The 19,976-nt window shown below is 44.7% G+C and overlaps 1 protein-coding gene across 3 annotated transcripts in view; it reads right to left on the reverse strand.

Moving 5' to 3' along the window:
- Window positions 1–19,976, reverse strand: part of CDKL5 (cyclin dependent kinase like 5) — a 511,586-nt gene that overhangs the window by 41,065 nt on the left and 450,545 nt on the right. Inside the window, exons 14-16 of one of the 3 annotated variants that reach the window (XM_040338213.1) lie at window positions 17,311–17,412; window positions 6,694–6,799; window positions 1,905–2,028 (exon numbers count right to left, since the gene is read on the reverse strand). In XM_040338213.1, the coding sequence (XP_040194147.1) occupies window positions 1,905–2,028; window positions 6,694–6,799; window positions 17,311–17,412 (332 nt within the window). Of the gene's footprint in view, window positions 1–1,904; window positions 2,029–6,693; window positions 6,800–17,310; window positions 17,416–19,976 lie in introns of all 3 variants that reach the window. The other 2 variants (XM_040338212.1, XM_040338214.1) reach the window with 2 other exon arrangements.

Raw genomic sequence — 19,976 nt, forward strand, 5'->3', positions numbered from 1 at the left:
AGGGGATAATGTCCTTACCTTAAGACACATTAACCACTTCCGGAGCGGCTCACAGCGATATACGTCAGCATTTGAAGAGGGATATTGTTATTATGGTAGCAGCTAGACCGGTATTCTCTTCTTCAGTGAGCGGTCTGGTTTCAGATAAAAGTGGTCTCTGTGGCAGATTCGCAATAAGATCACTTTTATCGGCGGCAGGTGCCCTCCCTTACCACCGCTCTCCTGTGCCCTCCGCCCTTTAACGGAGCTGCCGGCAGCTCCAGCGGAGACGGCGATCGAATCCTTCCCGGTGTTTGGTATGGAGACAAGTGAGGGGAAGATAGCCCCCACCCGTTTCCATACCATTGCAGGGTGGAAGCAATGTCAAAACGTCACCTCCGATTATCACTGTGACAGGAAAAAACAGAGGCTTTAGATGGGCTTCCACTTATTTCACAAACAGGCAGTCTAAAGGCCCGTACACATGATACGAAAATCGGATGGAAAAATTCATACGACGAGCTGTCTGCCCATTTTCGGATCGTTATTACGGTGCTTTTGACAGCCGATTTTGCTTTTTTGTCAGACAAAAGCTGGATGTGCAGACTATAAAAAATTTGTTGGATATGAAATCAATGTCAGATTTTCGTTTCATTAGTGCGGTTTTCGTATGAAAAAAATTGTAAGAGCAAGACTACACATGCTCAGAAACAAAAGAATACATACAAAACTATTCAACACATTACATCACTTCTGACATTGTATTCCGTTGTAAGAAAATGTTCAGATTGTGAGTAACCTCTTCACTTTCGACATGAGACTAGCATGCCACAAAATACAGATGTTCAGTCGTCTGAAAATCTAATGCTGCGTAAGCACGATCGGTTTGTCTGATGAAAAACGGTCTGATGGGCCGTTTTCATCAGACTAACCGATCGTGTTTTTTCATCAGACTAACCCATCGGTTTTTTAACCATCGGTTAAAAAAATATTAACTTGTTTTAAAATGATCTGATGGTTAACTAACCGATAGAAAAAAAAACGATCGTCTGTAGGCACGTCCATCGGTTAAAAATCCATGCATGCTCAGACTAAATTAGGGGACAGGAGCGCTCGTTCTGGTAAAACTAGCGTTCGTTATGGAGATAGCACATTCATCACGCTGTAACAGACAGAAAAGCGTGAATCGTCTTTTACTAACACAAAATCAGCTAAAGCAGCCCCAAGGGTGGCGCCATTGGATTTGAACTTCCCCTTTATAGTGCCGTCGTGGTTTACGTGATCGCGTTCTGACACAATCGTTTTTTTTAACCGATGGTGTGTAGGCACGATTGATCATCAGTCAGCTTCATCGGATAACTGATGGAAAAATCCATCAGATCGTTTTCATCGGATGGACCGATCGTGTGTACAGGGCATAAGCGTGTGTACAAGGCTTTACGGACCTAATGAGATGAAACAAGCAAAAAAACTAGGTTGGGTGTAGATTTAAACTGGACTGTCCCATTGTTCATACTAAATAATCAGAAGCAGCTGTAAATTAACAACTTGGCACTCACTCCTACCTAAAAAATGTATTTGAAAGCAAAACTGTAAGCATTACTTTAGGATCATGAGGATTCAGTCCGATAAATTGAATTATAATTTGCATGTTTCAGATCAAAATTTATTGGTAAATTGGTAGTTTAACTTTCTGAAACATACTGTATGTTTTGAGCATGGCTAAGAACTTTCCTACACCCTGGTGGTAGAGCACCAACTTATAAATGTACCCCCTCAGATGAAAAAGACAAGCATTACAATATATCAGTGCGCAGTACAAAGGTTTATAGACATTATTAAATCTATGGACCAAAATTAGCTATTATCTACTTGCAAATATTCTATACTAAAATACTAATACTAAAATTAAAACAGGTGCTCACCAGTGATCAAAAGTAGTCTGTCTCTTGGAGTGATTTGTTCCTGCACTGTTGTCAACTGGGTGTGAAGAACTACGGTTTGACACGCTATTTTCATGAAAATTTCCCTCTGGACGAGGTGATGGAACTGTGGAGAAGGAAAATGGTAACACATCAGAAGTACAATAAATGACAAAAAAAAAATTAGGCGAAAATAAAAAAATAAATAAGCTTACAGTCCAAATAATGCTCTTCAATATTTCTTATACTTGCTAGCTAGCAATATTGTATGAGGTTATGGCAATTGTCACACTATCCACAGCAAGAGCATTAAATACCGTATTAATTGGCGTATAACACACACTTTTTTACCCTGAAAATAGAGGATAAACTGTGCCTGCGTGTTATACGCCAATATTTTGTTTTTACCAACGGGGATTGGGAATCGGGCAGTCCGCCCCGGGTGCCACCCTTTGGAGAGTTTTAGGCCGGCTGCCCTGCCTCTCCTGGCCCTGGGACAGCGCTGCCAGCATACTTTAAAGTTAAGAAAACATTACTGCCAGTCCTTTCTCATACACTGCTCCTCCTGTGTCACCCTCAATGTAAATGGAAGCCTCTAAATACCTCAATTAGCACCGCTCTTTCTGGCCGCTCACCTCCTCCCGCTCTGCCTCCTCCTTGAGTGTAGCTTTTGATTAGAGGAGAGCGGTCATGTGACCGTCAATGAAACAGCAGGGGAGAGCAGTCACATGACCGGGTCCATGAACGGCATTAATTTAGGTATTTAGAAGCTTTGATTTATGACAGTGACACAGGAGGAGCGGTGTATGAGAAGAGGCTGACAGTGATGTTTTCTCAACTTTAGAGTATGCTGGCAATGCTGACCCAGGTGACTGGGGGTCTCCTGGGAGTGCAGGGGGCTTTATAATGAATGGGGGCCGTGTACTGTGCAGGGAAAGGGGTCTGTTTACTGTGCAGGGAAAGGGGTCTGTGTACTGTGCAGGGAAAGGGGTCTGTGTACTGTGCAGGGGGCTGTGGAATGTTTTTTTCTTGAAACTACCCTCTTAAAGTTAGGGTGCATGTTATACGCTGATAAATACGGTAGTTATATTTACAGCTCATCCCATTTATTGCAAATCCAAAAAAAGTCTGTTCTTCTATCCATAAACTCTTAACATTAGTAGTACAACAACTACTAACTTTCAGATAACTGGCTCTGGCTCCCCTTTCACGCCTCTCTACAAATCTTATCACTGCGATGGGTGGCCTCTCTAATAGTGACATACGGGAGGTAGGAGGGGTTGGTCAAAGCCAGTGAAAGGAAAGCCAGCAACTGTTAGCAGTAGAAAAGTACATGATATGATTCAGAATCCAGGGATGTTAGACAGAAGAGCAGATCTTGTGTATTTGCACCTTGAGATCCCTACACCACAATTTAAGTATTCTGTTTCATCAGGTGGGTGGAAGCAAGCATGCCATTTATTCTTCTGTGGCCAACTATACATCCAATACTCTTTGTATAAATAACAGATACCGCCTAAAACACTAAGGCTCGGATTCACAAACAGCGGCGCATATTTATGCCGCCGTAGCGTATCTTCTTTACGATACGCCGACGCAGCGCAGAGAGGCAGGCTCTGAATTCACAAAGCCAGTACTGCCAAATCTGCGCTGGATTTCCTAAGCGTAAGCCGGCGTATGTGGAAGTGGGCGTGAGCCATGCAAATGAGGCGTGACCCCATGCAAATGATGGGCTGAGTCTCAGACAGATACGTATAATGAACGGCGCATGCGCCGTCCCGAGGACGCATCCCAGTGCGCATGCTTAGAATCACGTCGGATCTACTCCCCAAGACACGACGAATCACTGCCTACGGCGTGAACATAACCTACGTCCAGCCATATTCACGTTCAGCGTAAACAACGTAAAATACGACGGCTTGAGTTCCCTGGTGCAGACCTTTGCATGGATGCTGCTGAGTTACACCTCCTTTATAGGGCATAACTTTACGCCGGACGTATGACTTTATGCGCACTGCGTCGGACGGACGTACGTTCGTGAATCGGTGTATCTCCCTCATTTGCATATGTGAATAGAAATATCAATGGGAGCGCCAAATACGTCCAGCGTAAATATGCGCCCACTCTACCCCGGCGTAGGCAAGTACGTCGGTCGGATGAAGCCTATTTTCAGGCGTATCTAGTTTTGTGGGCACGGCGCACAGATACAGTTGTATTCAAAATTATTCAACCCCCACTGAAATTGATTGTTTTGCCCAGTTTGACATTGATTTTGATCACTCAGTCATCCTGCTTACAATTAAATCAAAGAGGCACGTGTAGGTCAGACAAATATAACATAACATTTATAATGAAATAACCACAAATGTCTTTTCTGTGCTCACATCATTATCAGTTTTATTCAACCCCCAAGTGACATTCAATCTTAGTACTTAGTACAACATCCTTTTACAGTTATAACAGCTTTTAAACTTGAAGCATAGCTTGACACAAGTGTCTTGCAGCGATCTACGGGTATCTTCGCCCATTCGTCATGGGCAAAAGCCTCCAGTTCAGTCACATTCTTAGGCTTGCGCACTGCAACTGCTTTCTTTAAGTCCCACCAGAGGTTCTCAATCGGATTTAAGTCTGGTGACTGCGATGGCCACTCCAAAATGTTCCATCCTTTAATCTGCAACCATGCTCTAGTGGACTTGGAGGTATGCTTGGGATCATTGTCCTGTTGAAAGGTCCAACGTCTCCCAAGCCTCAGGTTTGTGACGGACTGCATCACATTGTTATCCACTATCTCCTGGTACTGAAGAGAATTCATGGTACCTTGCACACGCTGAAAATTCCCTGTACCTGCAGAAGCAAAACAGCCCCAAAGCATGATTGACCCCCCGCCATGCTTCACAGTAGGCAAGGTGTTCTTTTCATCATAGGCCTTGTTCTTCCTCCTCCAAACATAGCGTTGATCCATGGGCCCAAACACTTCTAATTTTGTTTCATCAGTCCACAGAACACAATCCCAAAACTTCTGTGGTTTGTCCACATGATTTTGGCATACTGCAGTCGACTCTTCTTACTCTTTGGAGACAGCAAGGGGGTGCGCCTGGGAGTTCTGGCATGGAGGCCTTCATTACGCAGTGTGCGCCATATTGTCTGAGCAGAAATTTCAGTACCCACATCTGACAAATCTTTTGTCAGTTCCTCAGCAGTCACAAGGGGACTTTTCTCCACTCTACGCTTCAGGTAACGCTCAGCAGTCGAAGTCAGCATCTTCTTTCTGCCACGACCAGGTAGCGTCTCAACAGTGCCCTTTGGCTTGAATTTGCGAATGATGCTTCCTATGGTGTCTCTTGGTATGTTTAACATCTTTGCAATCTTCTTATAGCCATTGCCCTTCCTGTGAAGAGTAATCACCTCTTCTCTTGTCTTCCCGGACCATTCTCTTGACTTCACCATGTTTGTAACCACACCAGTAAATGTCTAGAAGGAGCTGAGTATCACAGTCATTTTAAAGCTGCCTGATTGGTGCTTATTAGGCTTTATTGCTGCTCCCTGACATCCACAGGTGTTTTCAATACCTGATTGAAAACACTTCAATGAACCTCTGTTCTTCAGAATGGTAGTCTTTAAGGGGTTGAATAATTGTGTAAATGAAGAATTCACAAAATAAACATTTACTACTGTATTACAAAACCAATTGATATCATTTTAGTTGCATATGGTTCTTTAAGAAGTCATTGTAGGATTTCATTCTGAATACAATTGCAAATGTACACTAAATTCCCTAAAACCCTTTACAGCATTGGGGGGTTGAATAATTTTGAACACAACTGTACAAGGGCGCATATTTGCACTTACGCAGCGTATCTCGAGATACGTTGGCGCAAGTGCTTTGTGAATCCGGGCCTACATTTTCAACTGGTTTAATCTTGTCAAGCTGCTATGGAGATGGCATTGGCGAGCATCAAAACAAGCAAAACTTTAAAAGTGATCAAGGAAAATGTATAAATGCAAAGTTTGTTACCAGTCTCGGTGGGATGTCTAAAAATTAGAGCATTCTAAAATGTGGTCCACCCTTTTCTCAGAGTTCACATAGTCAAGCGTATGGCACTGGAGGATTTATTCCATGAAAGGTGATCATTTTAGTCCTTCTAAAAAACATTACCCCATGGTAGCCATAGATTCCACATCTTTCACTGCCATGGTTTTTGTATTTGGCCCAACTCAACATAACTTATAAGGACTACATCACCTTGAAATAAACAAATATAGAGGACTGATTTATTTCCTATAAGATACAAAGCCTGTTTTTTGTCAGATTTATATTGCAGCCACCAGAGCATAGAAAGAGTCTGATTCTATTACACGATAAGATGTAAGATGATTTAGTGAGACAAAGAAGCTGATGAGAATTTAAAGTGGACAATTTTATTCATTTTGCACATATTTCTCCAGCGCTGTATATCCGTGAACTGAATATGCCCCTACTGTTGAGAAGCTGATCCATAGAACTTATAAACAAAATCAAAAATCTATTTAAATGTGTAACCAACAGTTATTCGCCGGTCACAAAGAATCATTGTCTCCACCTTTACAGTACCAGATGAAGAACTGCAAGGCCATCAAAAATGTTACATCAAGGGTCATGGTGTTCTAAGTCCCCCTAAGGCATAAACTGTTTGACATTATCCGGAATGACAACATTGTTACCATAAACGTATATTACAGTATTGCTTTTCCATGCATTACTTTATAAAATATTAGTACAGTAAGAAGAATTTATACAAAGAACAGCTTTTACCTCTGTAGAAGCTTCCAACCCTTCTAGGGACTGTGTCACTGAAAATATGGCGGTTTTCTTTGGAGGACGCCCCATCATCTGCATGTGTATCATGATAAGGACCTCCCTAATACAAATAAATATACACATTTTTTAATGCTTGCATAATGATTTAACTGTGTTATTTACCAAAAGACAAATTAATCAAGTTTAATGTAACACCCACAGAAAACTCCATATAATGACCACCTCCAGGCAAAACTAGGAAGGTTTACAGACGTATGCCTCGAACACACGATCGGAATTTCCGATGGAAAAAAGTCAGACGGAATTTTTTTCATCGGATATTCCGACCGTGTGTATGCCCCATCGGACTTTTTCCTTTGGAAATTCCAACGGAGTTAGAAAGAGAACAAAAAATGATATCGGAAATTCGATTCGTCTGTATGAGAAAAAGGGAGAGTCAGGACGCTCTCTACCTTGCAGATAGAGAAAGGAGCTGTGTGTTAGTGGGCGTCCTGACTCTCCTATAGTCCAAGGGAGGGGGCGAGCACGACACTCCACACCAGGGAGAAAGCTTTGCATTACTGTGTGGAGTTACAGACAGAAGAACAGGAAGTGAGGATTTCTCAGAAGAAATAAGGACATTTAAAAGCAAAATCGAAGGATGAGGTAAGTGAAGGAGGACTGCACTAAGGTAAAAGGAAGCTATTTAGGGAAAAAAAATATTTCCTTTACAACCCCTTTAATATGCCAATTAACTGATGGATTGTGAATGTTTTTGATCATTTCTATAAAGCAATGAGCTGGCAAAATTCTTCTGTGAGATTGGGGGTGGGAAATCTGGTTTGTGCTGGAAAATATTTCTTGTTTATATTCCCTTCTGATAGGCAATTACTTGTTATGCCTAAATGTTCTTAAAAGCTGTGAAATACAAATGAATTATTTTTGTCCTTTAGAGCCCATTCACACAGGGGCAACACGACTTCTAGCACGACTTTGGGAGGCAACTTGGACACGACTTGAGTGTGAATCATCAGGCAACTTACAAGGCAACTTCAAGTTGCCTGCAGGACAGGAGGCTTTCCAGTGGCCAATCAAACAACAATCAGCTCTGTGGGAGGGAGGGCGGAGGGAGGGGTTTGCCTGAGAAATGTATGTTCTCTTTCTGTATTGTTGCTTCAGTTAAGACAGTGATCCGACTTCTGAGGCGACTTCCATTGAAATCAATGGGTACAAGTTGCCTACAAGTTGCCTAGAAGTCGAATTGAAGTAGTACAGGAACCATTTCTGAAGTCAGAGCGACTTCAGTACAGTACATTAAGACGGCTCCCATTCACTTCCATTCATTTTCTCGACTGCGCGACTTGGGGCAACTTGGGGCAACTTGAAGTCGGATCCCAGGTCGCCCCAGTGTGAACCGGCTATTACTGAGGAAAAAAAACACTGCAAACATGCAGGCTCTTTACTGCAATAGATACATGCAATATCTCCTGCAGTAAAATAAACTCACTTGCCTGTTCTCTGCAGAATGTAAAAGGAGCTGCGCAGCTCCGTTTACATTTTCGGTGCCAGTGTGTCGGGATGAATGACTCCTGAGCATGAATCTAAAGAGTTGCATGCCACCTTGTAGACTTATCTCTTTAATTTTCATCCAACACTTTTATGGAACTTCAGAACCACAGCTATCGTTACACTCCTGGAGCTCTGACAGGAGAAACATTGCCTTGTTACATACAGCATCTCTGCCTGCCCCTTCCCTCTGGTGCCCATTCACAGAAGCCTTTGTATTTTGTGAACAGGTTCACATAACACAAAGTGCTCTTTGATTGGGCAGGAGGAGGGGAGGGACAGGAATATTGGCTGCATGCGACTCTGAGACCAGAAGGTCCAGCATTGGAGGTATTATGAAATCTACACTGCTGGCGCCCCATAAAAGTATTAATTGTAAATTAATATTAGATAGCATGCACCTCACTGGACTTAACTCCTAATTATCCAGAACATTTTCCCAAGTGATTGAATTTGTGGATATCACGGACGGGGCTGCAGGAGGAGAACCATTGCCCAGAGAACTCTGTGTTTTTAAGTTATCCAGAAGGAGCTCGTCACTAATTGATTTTTGGCTACCTATGTATAACATATTCCTATGGGTCACCGGACTGTCTGAGGTGGCCATTGTCTGTGATAATGAAAATAGCTCTTGTCTGAGAGTTTTCTGTAAAAAATTCAGTGTTTTTTTTTATATAAAGGAGTTAATCTTCTGGTTTGCTTCAAAAACTGGTGTTGCCTAGTTCTTTGGGGCAACTACAGTTATTATCACTCGCCTCATGTTCCAAGCAGCTTAGGCCCCGTACACACGACCGAGGAACTCAACGTGCCAAACACATCGAGTTCCTCGTCGAGTTCAGTGTGGACATGTTCTCTATTTGGCCCGACAAGTTCCTCGACGGGTTCCTCGCTGAAAAGTGTACACACGACCGAGTTTCTCGGCAGAATCCAGCTCCGACCGAGTTTCTGGCTGAATTCTGCCGAGAAACTTGGTCGTGTGTACGGGGCCTCAGAAAGGCGAGGTGTCAAGGAAACCATCACAGTGGTGTTCAGCTTTAAGTTAAACATTCACTCACAAACACTGAATTAAATATCTTTGTATAAACATCATAAGGGCCCATTCATACTACAGTGCATACAGTAGAATGAAGGCACAACACATGGTACCACAACACATGGTAATGCACTGTATACGGCAGCCTTTTTGAACCGGCTTGCCTTTAGGTTTCCTTTATTTATTTTCCTAAATCCAATGATGCGGGGGGGCGGGGCCGAGTCCTGCTGCCTGTGTCTATAGACGCAGCAGCAGAATCCGGGACCGCGCTTGCACGGGTGTCCCAAAGGAGAGCGATTCTCCGACGTGGCACTCGAGAAGAGGAGAAGTCACCAGCGACGCTGAGGGACCCCAGAAGAGGAGGATCAGGGCCACTCTGTGCAAAACCAACTGCACAGAGCAGGTAAGGCCCCATGCACACGAGACGCTGCTAAACTCGAGTTCAGAGGCATTTGGGCATTTTTTTCAACTGCCCCTGAACACATTTAATGTTATCCTATGTGTCCATGCACACAATCACGTTTTTTGGCGTTTCAAAGCAGTTGGGTTTAGGGCCGTTTTTCCAAACCCAAAATTTGGGGTTCAGAAGCTTTCAGCTTTTGCTTTTTAGGCGCAAATCGCGGCAAATCGCGGCAAATCGCGGTACCGGCGTTTTGCCGCGATTTCGTTTATAGGCGTTTTTAAAGGTGACCTATTTTTTTACATTAGAAATCTCAAAAATGATGGCAAATGATGAAAAACCATAAAAAAAAACATAAAAAATGTAATTGCTTGCATTGCATTGTGGACAATCCACAACTTGTGGCAGGTGACGTGGCCAGTGGACAATCCACAACTTGTGGCAGGTGACATGGCCAGGTGACGTGGCAAGTGGACAACCCACAACTTGTTGTAGGTGACGTGACCAGGTGACGTGGCAGGTGATATGGCCAGGTGACGTGGCAGGTGACGTAGCCAGGTGACATGGCAAGTGGACAATCCACAACTTGTGGCAGGTAACGTGGCCAGGTGACATGGCAGGTGACGTGGCTTGGTGACGTGGCCAGTGGACAATCCACAACTTGTGGCAGGTGACGTGGCCAGTGGACAATCCACAACTTGTGGCAGGTGATGTGGCCAGGTGATGTGGCAGGTGACGTGGCCAGGTGACATGGCAAGTGGACAATCCACAACTTGCGGCAGGTGACGTGGCCAGGTGACGTGGCCAGTGGACAATCCACAACTTGTGGCAGGTGGGGTGGCCAGGTGACATGGCAGATGATGTGGCAAGTGGACAATACACAACTTGAGGCAGGTGACGTGGCAAGTGGACAATCCACAACTTGTTGTAGGTGACGTGGCCAGGTGATGTGGCAGGTGACGTGGCCAGGTGCCGTGGCCAGTGGACAATCCACAACTTGTGGCAGGTGGCGTGGCCAGGTGACGTGGCAAGTGGACAATTCACAACTTGGCAAGTGACATGGCCAGTTGATGTGGCAGGTGACGTGGCCAGTGGACAATCCACAACTTGTGGCAGGTGACGTGGCAGGTGATGTGGCCAGGTGACGTGGCAGGTGACGTGGCCAGGTGACATGGCAAGTGGACAATCCACAACTTGTGGCAGGTGACGTGGCCAGGTGACATGGCAGGTGACGTGGCAGGTGGTGTGGCCAGTGGACAATCCACAACTTGTGGCAGGTGGCGTGGCCAGGTGACGTGGCAAGTGGACAATCCACAACTTGTGGCAGGTGACGTGGCCAGGTGACATGGCAGGTGACGTGGCAGGTGGTGTGGCCAGTGGACAATCCACAACTTGTGGCAGGTGACGTGGCAGGTGATGTGGCCAGGTGACGTGGCAGGTGACGTAGCCAGGTGACATGGCAAGTGGACAATCCACAACTTGTGGCAGGTAACGTGGCCAGGTGACATGGCAGGTGACGTGGCTTGGTGACGTGGCCAGTGGACAATCCACAACTTGTGGCAGGTGACGTGGCCAGTGGACAATCCACAACTTGTGGCAGGTGATGTGGCCAGGTGATGTGGCAGGTGACGTGGCCAGGTGACATGGCAAGTGGACAATCCACAACTTGCGGCAGGTGACGTGGCCAGGTGACGTGGCCAGTGAACAATCCACAACTTGTGGCAGGTGGGGTGGCCAGGTGACATGGCAGATGATGTGGCAAGTGGACAATACACAACTTGAGGCAGGTGACGTGGCAAGTGGACAATCCACAACTTGTTGTAGGTGACGTGGCCAGGTAATGTGGCAGGTGACGTGGCCAGGTGCCGTGGCCAGTGGACAATCCACAACTTGTGGCAGGTGGCGTGGCCAGGTGACGTGGCAAGTGGACAATTCACAACTTGGCAAGTGACATGGCCAGTTGATGTGGCAGGTGACGTGGCCAGTGGACAATCCACAACTTGTGGCAGGTGACGTGGCAGGTGATGTGGCCAGGTGACGTGGCAGGTGACGTGGCCAGGTGACATGGCAAGTGGACAATCCACAACTTGTGGCAGGTGACGTGGCCAGGTGACATGGCAGGTGACGTGGCAGGTGGTGTGGCCAGTGGACAATCCACAACTTCTGGCAGGTGGCGTGGCCAGGTGACGTGGCAAGTGGACAATCCACAACTTGTGGCAGGTGACGTGGCCAGGTGACATGGCAGGTGACGTGGCAGGTGGTGTGGCCAGTGGACAATCCACAACTTGTGGCAGGTGGCGTGGCCAGGTGACGTGGCAAGTGGACAATCCACAACTTGTGGCAGGTGATGTGGCCAGGTGACATGGCAGGTGGCGTGGCCAGTGGACAATCCACAACTTGTGGCAGGTGGCGTGGCCAGGTGACGTGGCAAGTGGACAATTCACAACTTGGCAGGTGACGTGGCCAGTTGATGTTGCAGGTGACATGGCCAGTGGACAATCCACAACTTGTGGCAGGTGACGTGGCCAGTTGATGTGGCAGGTGACGTGGCCAGTGGACAATCCACAACTTGTGGCAGGTGACGTGGCCAGTTGATGTGGCAGGTGGCGTGGCCAGTGGACAATCCACAACTTGTGGCAGGTGACGTGGCCAGGTGACGTGGCAGGTGATGTGGCCAGGTGACATGGCAGGTGACGTGGCCAGGTGACGTGGCCAGTGGACAATCCACAACTTGTGGCAGGTGACGTGGTCAGGTGACGTGGCAGGTGACGTGGCAGGTGACGTGGCCAGGTGACATGGCAGGTGACGTGGCCAGGTGACGTGGCCAGTGGACAATCCACAACTTGTGGCAGGTGACGTGGCCAGGTGACGTGGCAGGTGACGTGGCAGGTGGTGTGGCCAGTGGACAATCCACAACTTGTGGCAGGTGGCGTGGCCAGGTGACGTGGCAAGTGGACAATCCACAACTTGTGGCAGGTGATGTGGCCAGGTGACATGGCAGGTGGCGTGGCCAGTGGACAATCCACAACTTGTGGCAGGTGGCGTGGCCAGGTGACGTGGCAAGTGGACAATTCACAACTTGGCAGGTGACGTGGCCAGTTGATGTTGCAGGTGACATGGCCAGTGGACAATCCACAACTTGTGGCAGGTGACGTGGCCAGTTGATGTGGCAGGTGACGTGGCCAGTGGACAATCCACAACTTGTGGCAGGTGACGTGGCCAGTTGATGTGGCAGGTGGCGTGGCCAGTGGACAATCCACAACTTGTGGCAGGTGACGTGGCCAGGTGACGTGGCAGGTGATGTGGCCAGGTGACATGGCAGGTGACGTGGCCAGGTGACGTGGCCAGTGGACAATCCACAACTTGTGGCAGGTGACGTGGTCAGGTGACGTGGCAGGTGACGTGGCAGGTGACGTGGCCAGGTGACATGGCAGGTGACGTGGCCAGGTGACGTGGCCAGTGGACAATCCACAACTTGTGGCAGGTGACGTGGCCAGGTGACGTGGCAGGTGACGTGGCCAGGTGACATGGCCAGTGGACAATCCACAACTTGTGGCAGGTGACGTGGCCAGTTGACGTGGCAGGTGACGTGGCCAGTGGACAATCCACAACTTGTGGCAGGTGACGTGGCCAGGTGACATGGCAGGTGACGTGGCAGGTGGCGTGGCCAGTGGACAATCCACAACTTGTGGCAGGTGGCGTGGCCAGGTGACGTGGCAAGTGGACAATTCACAACTTGGCAGGTGACGTGGCCAGTTGATGTGACAGGTGACGTGGGCAGTGGACAATCCACAACTTGTGGCAGGTGACGTGGCCAGTTGACGTGGCAGGTGGCGTGGCCAGTGGACAATCCACAATTTGTGGCAGGTGACGTGGCCAGGTGACGTGGCAGGTGATGTGGCCAGGTGACATGGCAAGTGGACAATCCACAACTTGCGGCAGGTGACGTGGCCAGTGGACAATCCACAACTTGTGGCAGGTGGGGTGGCCAGGTGACGTGGCCAGTGGACAATCCACAACTTGTGGCAGGTGACGTGGCCAGGTGACATGGCAGGTGACGTGGCAGGTGGCGTGGCCAGTGGACAATCCACAAGTTGTGGCAGGTGACGTGGCCAGGTGACGTGGCCAGGTGACGTGGCAGGTGACATAGCCAGGTGACGTGGCCAGTGGACAATCCACAACTTGTGGCAGGTGACGTGGCCAGGTGACGTGGCAGGTGATGTGGCCAGGTGACGTGGCAGGTGATGTGGCCAGGTGACGTGGCAGGTGACGTGGCAAGTGACACGCTAAATACACGTACACTGCTGCTCTCTCAGCTGCTCTGGTCTCACAAAATAGCTGAAATGGTTAAATAATATTGTTTTTTGAGCTTAGGGAGGGTCTTATGATGTTTCTTAACCAAATGCTTATAAACGCAAACGCGGTAAAACGCGGTAAATCGCGGTAAAACGCCGCGAAATTCGCGGCAAAAACGGGCGTTTTAAACGCCGGTTTTTGCGTTTGAAAACTTGTGTTTAGATGAGTTTGCATTTGCTTCTCGTGTGCATGGGGCCTAAGTATGATATGTTTGTTATTTAAAAAACAAACAAAAAAAATGTTTGCATGTGTATAGACTATATTCTTAGAAATACTGGTTTAATCATTCAAATACCTATTTTGCTGCCTGTGTCCTCATTTGGGAGAACTTTCCTCACATTCAATCTATTTCATGAGTATCAGACAGAACAACAGTTTGAGGGAAATACCCCCAGTAAGCACACAGGCAGCAATAAAGCACAATTCTAGTAGAATGATGGAGGTTTACAACAGGGGTGTCCAACCTTTTGACTTTCCTGGGCCATACTGGAAGAAGAGGAACGGTCTTTGGCCAAACACAAAATACATTAACAATAAGTATAGCTGATAAACAGAAGAAAATCGTCCAGATCACAAGTTAATGATCCCTGATACAGATAAAGTACCTATCTTAGTAATACAATTTTTTGTAATATTTTTTATTATAAAAGTAAAAAAATAAAATAAAGTTAAGTTTTATGATTTTGTGTTGGGCCACATTCATAGTCGTCGTAAGCCACAGGTTGAATACCCCTACAACCTCTGTCAGGATTTTATTGTTCTCTGTATTCCCATGATAGAGATTTCTTCTTTTGTTCATGTCACGCATAAATAGAAGAGAGGAGAAATCTCCCCTATGAAGACACAGACAGCATTAAAAATCTGATATAAAAATCATAACAGGGACAAAGAAAGTATATAAAACCTGAGGGGAGTTCTAACCCTTCCCAATTCTATCCAAAACTGAAAACAACGTAGAAAGAGTCTGGCTTTTATGCCGCGTACACACGATTGGAAATTCCGACAAGAAAAGTCCGATGTGAGCTTCTGGTCGTAAATTCCGACTGTGTGTATGCTCCATCGGAATTTTGCTGTCGGAATTTCTGCCAACAAAGGATTGAAAGCAGGTTCTCTATTTTTCCGACGGAAAAAGTTCCTATCGGAAAATCAGCTCGTCTGTATGCAATTCCGATGCACAAAAAAACATGCATGCTCAGAATCAAGCAGAAGAGCCGAACTGTCTATTGAACTTCATTGATCTCGGCTTGTCATACGTCTTTTACGTCACTGTGTTCTTGACATTCGGAATTTCCGACAAGATTTGTGTGACCGTGTGTGCGCAAACACAAGTTTGAGCCAACATTCCGTCAGAAAAAATCCAAGTTTTTCTTGTCGGAATTTCCGATCGTGTGTATGCGGCATCACAGCTGATCGCTGTTGACGCATAATACAGTTTCTATGAATGAAAGGTATAAAAACCCTGTTAACTGATAACATTCTCCATAAAAAGGTTTTATGCTGGAATAGACTGGGGGACCGGTTCCAGTGCCTTGTATAGAGGACTTTGTTAATACCGATATCGAACAAGCCACCATGAAAGCTTCATTTTAATACAATCACATACTGTGGAGTGGAACAACAAAAATGTTTCCTAATGTCAGAACAAGTTAATGTTAAGATTTTCTAATATAGCAGACTAAAAACAGCAGGTAGTTGTTTTTTATATTTTCAAGTACTTTAGTCTTTGACTATTAAGGCAATAACACAATAAAATGCAGCCATGCTTTGACAGATTAAGCTACAGACCTCTTATGTTTATAAGTAACTTTGAAAAAACGAGCATAAAGATAACGGTTTATGGTTAGCAGAACTGAGATTTTATAGAGTCAATCGTCTTTGGGACAGACAAGAAAGCATATTACAATGGCACAAATATTTTGGAAAGCAAGCAAGCTTTTTCTGTTTTGCATGCAAATGAGGAATGGAAAGAACATAAGGTAGGGCAAAATCATAACTGGAAGACAGTATATTAGGGTTATATTGCAGTTCACTGGCACTTTTCTTTCTTTTAGCTGAACCATGTCAGCAATCAAGACACATAGGTAGATTCACAAAGAGTTAGGCCGGCTTATCAGTAGATAAGCCGACCTAACTCTGAATCTACGCCGGCGTTTGTTTAAGTGTATTCTCAAACAGAGATACACTTAAACAAAGCTAAGATAGGCCGGCTTGCGCCGTTCTATCTTAGCTTGCAATGTTTCTGTTGTCCGCTAGATGGCGCTTCCATTGCGGCCGGCGTAGATTATGTAAATGAGGGGATACGCCGATTCACTAACGTACGCCAGGCCTACACCGTCGCATTACGTCGTTTCCGTAAGGGATAGGCCGCCTAAAGTTATTCCACCTATGAGGTGGAATAACAATGTTAAGTATGGCCGCCGTTCCCGCTGCGAGGTTCGAATTTTTTACGTCGTTCGCACAAGTCGTCCGCGAATCAGGATTTACGTAGTTTACGTACACGTCGATATCAATAGGCCCATACGGCCTACTTAGCCGCAATGCGCACTGGGAAATGTAGTCGCCCGGCGCATGCGCAGTGTAAAAAAACGTGAGGTCAAGCCTCATTTCCATACAACACGCCCCCATCCAAGTCATTTGAATTAGGCGCCCTTACGCCCGCTCGTTTTAGGCTACACCGCCGTAGATTAGCAGGTAAGTGGTTTGTGAATCACTACTAGCCTAACTAATTTACGGCGGTGTAGCCTAAAAAGGCTAGGCTAGGCCGCCCTAAAGTTAGGCCACTCTACGTGAATCTACCTAAGAATGCTCACTGGCATCCTCGAAAAAACCCTAGGTAACGAGAATGCTAAAAAGCAGAAAAATATGCTCTGTTCTTTAACTTGCTAGGGCCACAATAGCCATCACAGGGCCCAATGAGTTTTGACTAAATGACAAAAGGTGTCACTGTTGTATGGACATCAAAGAACATTTGTGTGAATTTGTACAACATTTCTCAATTTTATTCTAAATCTCTGACTTAAAATTCAGTGAAATGATTCAGCCTGAGGTTTAGACAACTTTGCCTGTCCAGCGAAAGTTATGTTACTCTTTAGTTGTGTGATAAATAATTGTCACCAGTGGATTCATGAATGGAGTTCAGTTTTGAAAATTACTTAGTCCCAACCTTACTCTGAAGTTTACCACATGATTTACCCGTATTTCGCAAATATTATATACTATAAATATATATGTGATTTCATCAAGATTATATTAAATGCTAATATTGCGTGATTCAGACCTCAGGCTTTTGACGCGTGTTAAATGAAGCTGTGCCTTCTCTGTTGGGCTCTTTAGCTAGTGGTCTTGAGTGGATGATCCCCTCTGACAGAGCTGGGTCAGCCTGCTAACAGCAAATAAAACATATGGATCATACAGTTTGTGAAGCAAGACAAGACACATTACTTGGTGAATACAGTTTACGTAAGCAAAAAATAAAAGCTCAAATACTTCAGCACACTGCATGGGACACATAACACCAACGGATACAAAGGGAAGAAAGCAGTTGTTAAAATAAGGAAACAGAATGAGGGTCATTGTGTTAATAATTACAGTAAAAATATAACTATAAAATATTAACAACTTAAAGAGAATACTACATAATATGGTTATTCTTTTTAAGATTTCGGCCAACAAAAAGTGACAAAGAACAGACTTTTTTTGGACTAATGTTGACAACTCATCAGCATCAAGACTGCTATGCAGGAAAGGGCAGGACAGGGAAATACTTATCCCCTAGCCCTGGTATCTGGCTAGCTGTGCTAGACACAAAAATGATGTCTTGAATTGTAAAAAGTATGCATTCAAAACTCTTTTTGATTATCATGTTTACTTCACAAGTTATTTTGGTTCCTCTACAGATCGTTATCAATTACAAAGACATGTCACAGTAAGGAGGAAAACATGGAGGTCCAAATGGAGATCAATGCCTCATTTCTATTAAACAAGTATCTAATACTAAGTATTGGGTTATGAGAGTTCAACTCGGCAGTTAACTTAATGATGATAAAGAAATATATGACAGCTCTTATTAAACTATGAGGCCAATTTATTGAAGGTTGAAACTGATTTTTGGGTAAAATTTCTTATAGACAACATTGATTCCAACAGTTTTGCCTGCTTCTAACACTGGCCTAATATAAAAGTAAAGTTGTGCTGACATCAATTATCCAATATTGTGTGAGAAAAATCCTATGTTATTTTAAATTTGTCTTACATTGGGTATTCTTTGCAATGCACATTTTCACATTGTTTCACCTCATTTATTAAGATATGTGAAAGTGCTCTACTCCTTGAGTAAATTAGGTTTGCAGTTTTTATTCTTATTACTTTACTTAACATTTTCTGGGATTTTCTTTTATCACCATGACTAAAATGCATTAAAGAGGGCTCTGTTTACAATAACAATACATCCATACAATATTAATATTGTTTGTTAATGTATATATATATATATATATATATATATATATATATATATATATATATATATATATATATCTATATATATATCTATATCAGGTATCAGACACTTTTAAACAGTAATTTTTGGCTTATCAAATAATCAAATACAGAACACCACAGACCGTTCAGAAGTACATTTCTTAATCAGTGCTCCATTTAAAATAAAAAAAACTTTTCTTATAGCAAGCAGCTGTGTTATATGTTCTAACCACTGCTATGAACACTGAATTTTAAATGCACCCGGGACAGATTCCATCAGACTGTGTCTACTGTAATGTTTGTCTGCATTCCCTTAGGCTAGATACTTGCACATGGTATGGTTACATGTTTAACAAGAAGATCAGCATTCTGCCAATCACTCATTGCACAATTTATAATGGTAAACAAATGTGACACTACACATGCCAGCGGATAAGAAGTGGCCCATTTTCATGCAGTCACTGAAATGCATTGTTTCAAGATTTTGTTTTGGGATTGTGAGGAGGTTCAGTTTAAATAGACACAATGGCACAGGGGCAGTGGCTATTTGTCCCAGTGCCATTTTAAAACAGCAGCCTGACTTAGTGGCTTCTGTGGGCCCCCTGGCACTAAAGCTGCAGCAAGCTGTCAGTGAGATTGGGAGTGTAGTGACATCACGAGTGACATCACAGTGCTTCCCCAGAGCATGGGCAGAGATGCTACACTCTGTCCAGCTGGTACCTGTAGCAGTAGATCACTGCTAATCACTGATTTCAGCCAGCAAGAGGTCCCTACTAGAAGTGATTTGTTGCTACAGAGCTGTATGGGATGGTTTGGAAATTGTTGACTTTTGTTGCCTATGAATAAAGGTGATATTCTTGAACAAAGGAAAAATAAAATTTACACTATACATCCATTCTTATGATCTAGATCAGGGATCTCCAAACTACGGCTCTCTAGCACTGTTGCGGAACTACATGTCCCATAAGGCATTATAAAACTCTAATATTCACAGACATGACTAGGCATGATGGGAATTGTAGTTCCTAAACAAATGGAAGGCCATCATTTGGAGACCCTTGATGGAGATGTACTGTATGTAAAAAAATATACAACTGCATTTACCACAACTTGAAATCCATGAAATTAGATTCAGATGTTACAATAGTTGCCAATGAAAAGAACCTCCTTGGGGAGGATGCAGGTGGAACCTGTCTTATTTAGGACCCTTTCACACATATGGATGGGGCGATTCGATAGCTTGGGTTCAGTTTGCCTTTTGAAATCAATGGGAAGCTACTGCAGCTATTCGCAGCTGAATACATGTAATTAGTTATGGAGTGATTACCGTCAAATGATCTGCCCTGAATGAAGACCATCTGCAATCATGGCCTATCATTTGCATTCTCTATGGGGTTCTTACCGATAGCTGATAGCAGGGTCCACTGCATCTAATCGCAAACGGCACCATTTTCAAGTGTGAAT

Source organism: Rana temporaria, chromosome 2 (assembly GCF_905171775.1).
Source record: "Rana temporaria chromosome 2, aRanTem1.1, whole genome shotgun sequence".
Lineage (NCBI taxonomy): Eukaryota > Metazoa > Chordata > Amphibia > Anura > Ranidae > Rana > Rana temporaria.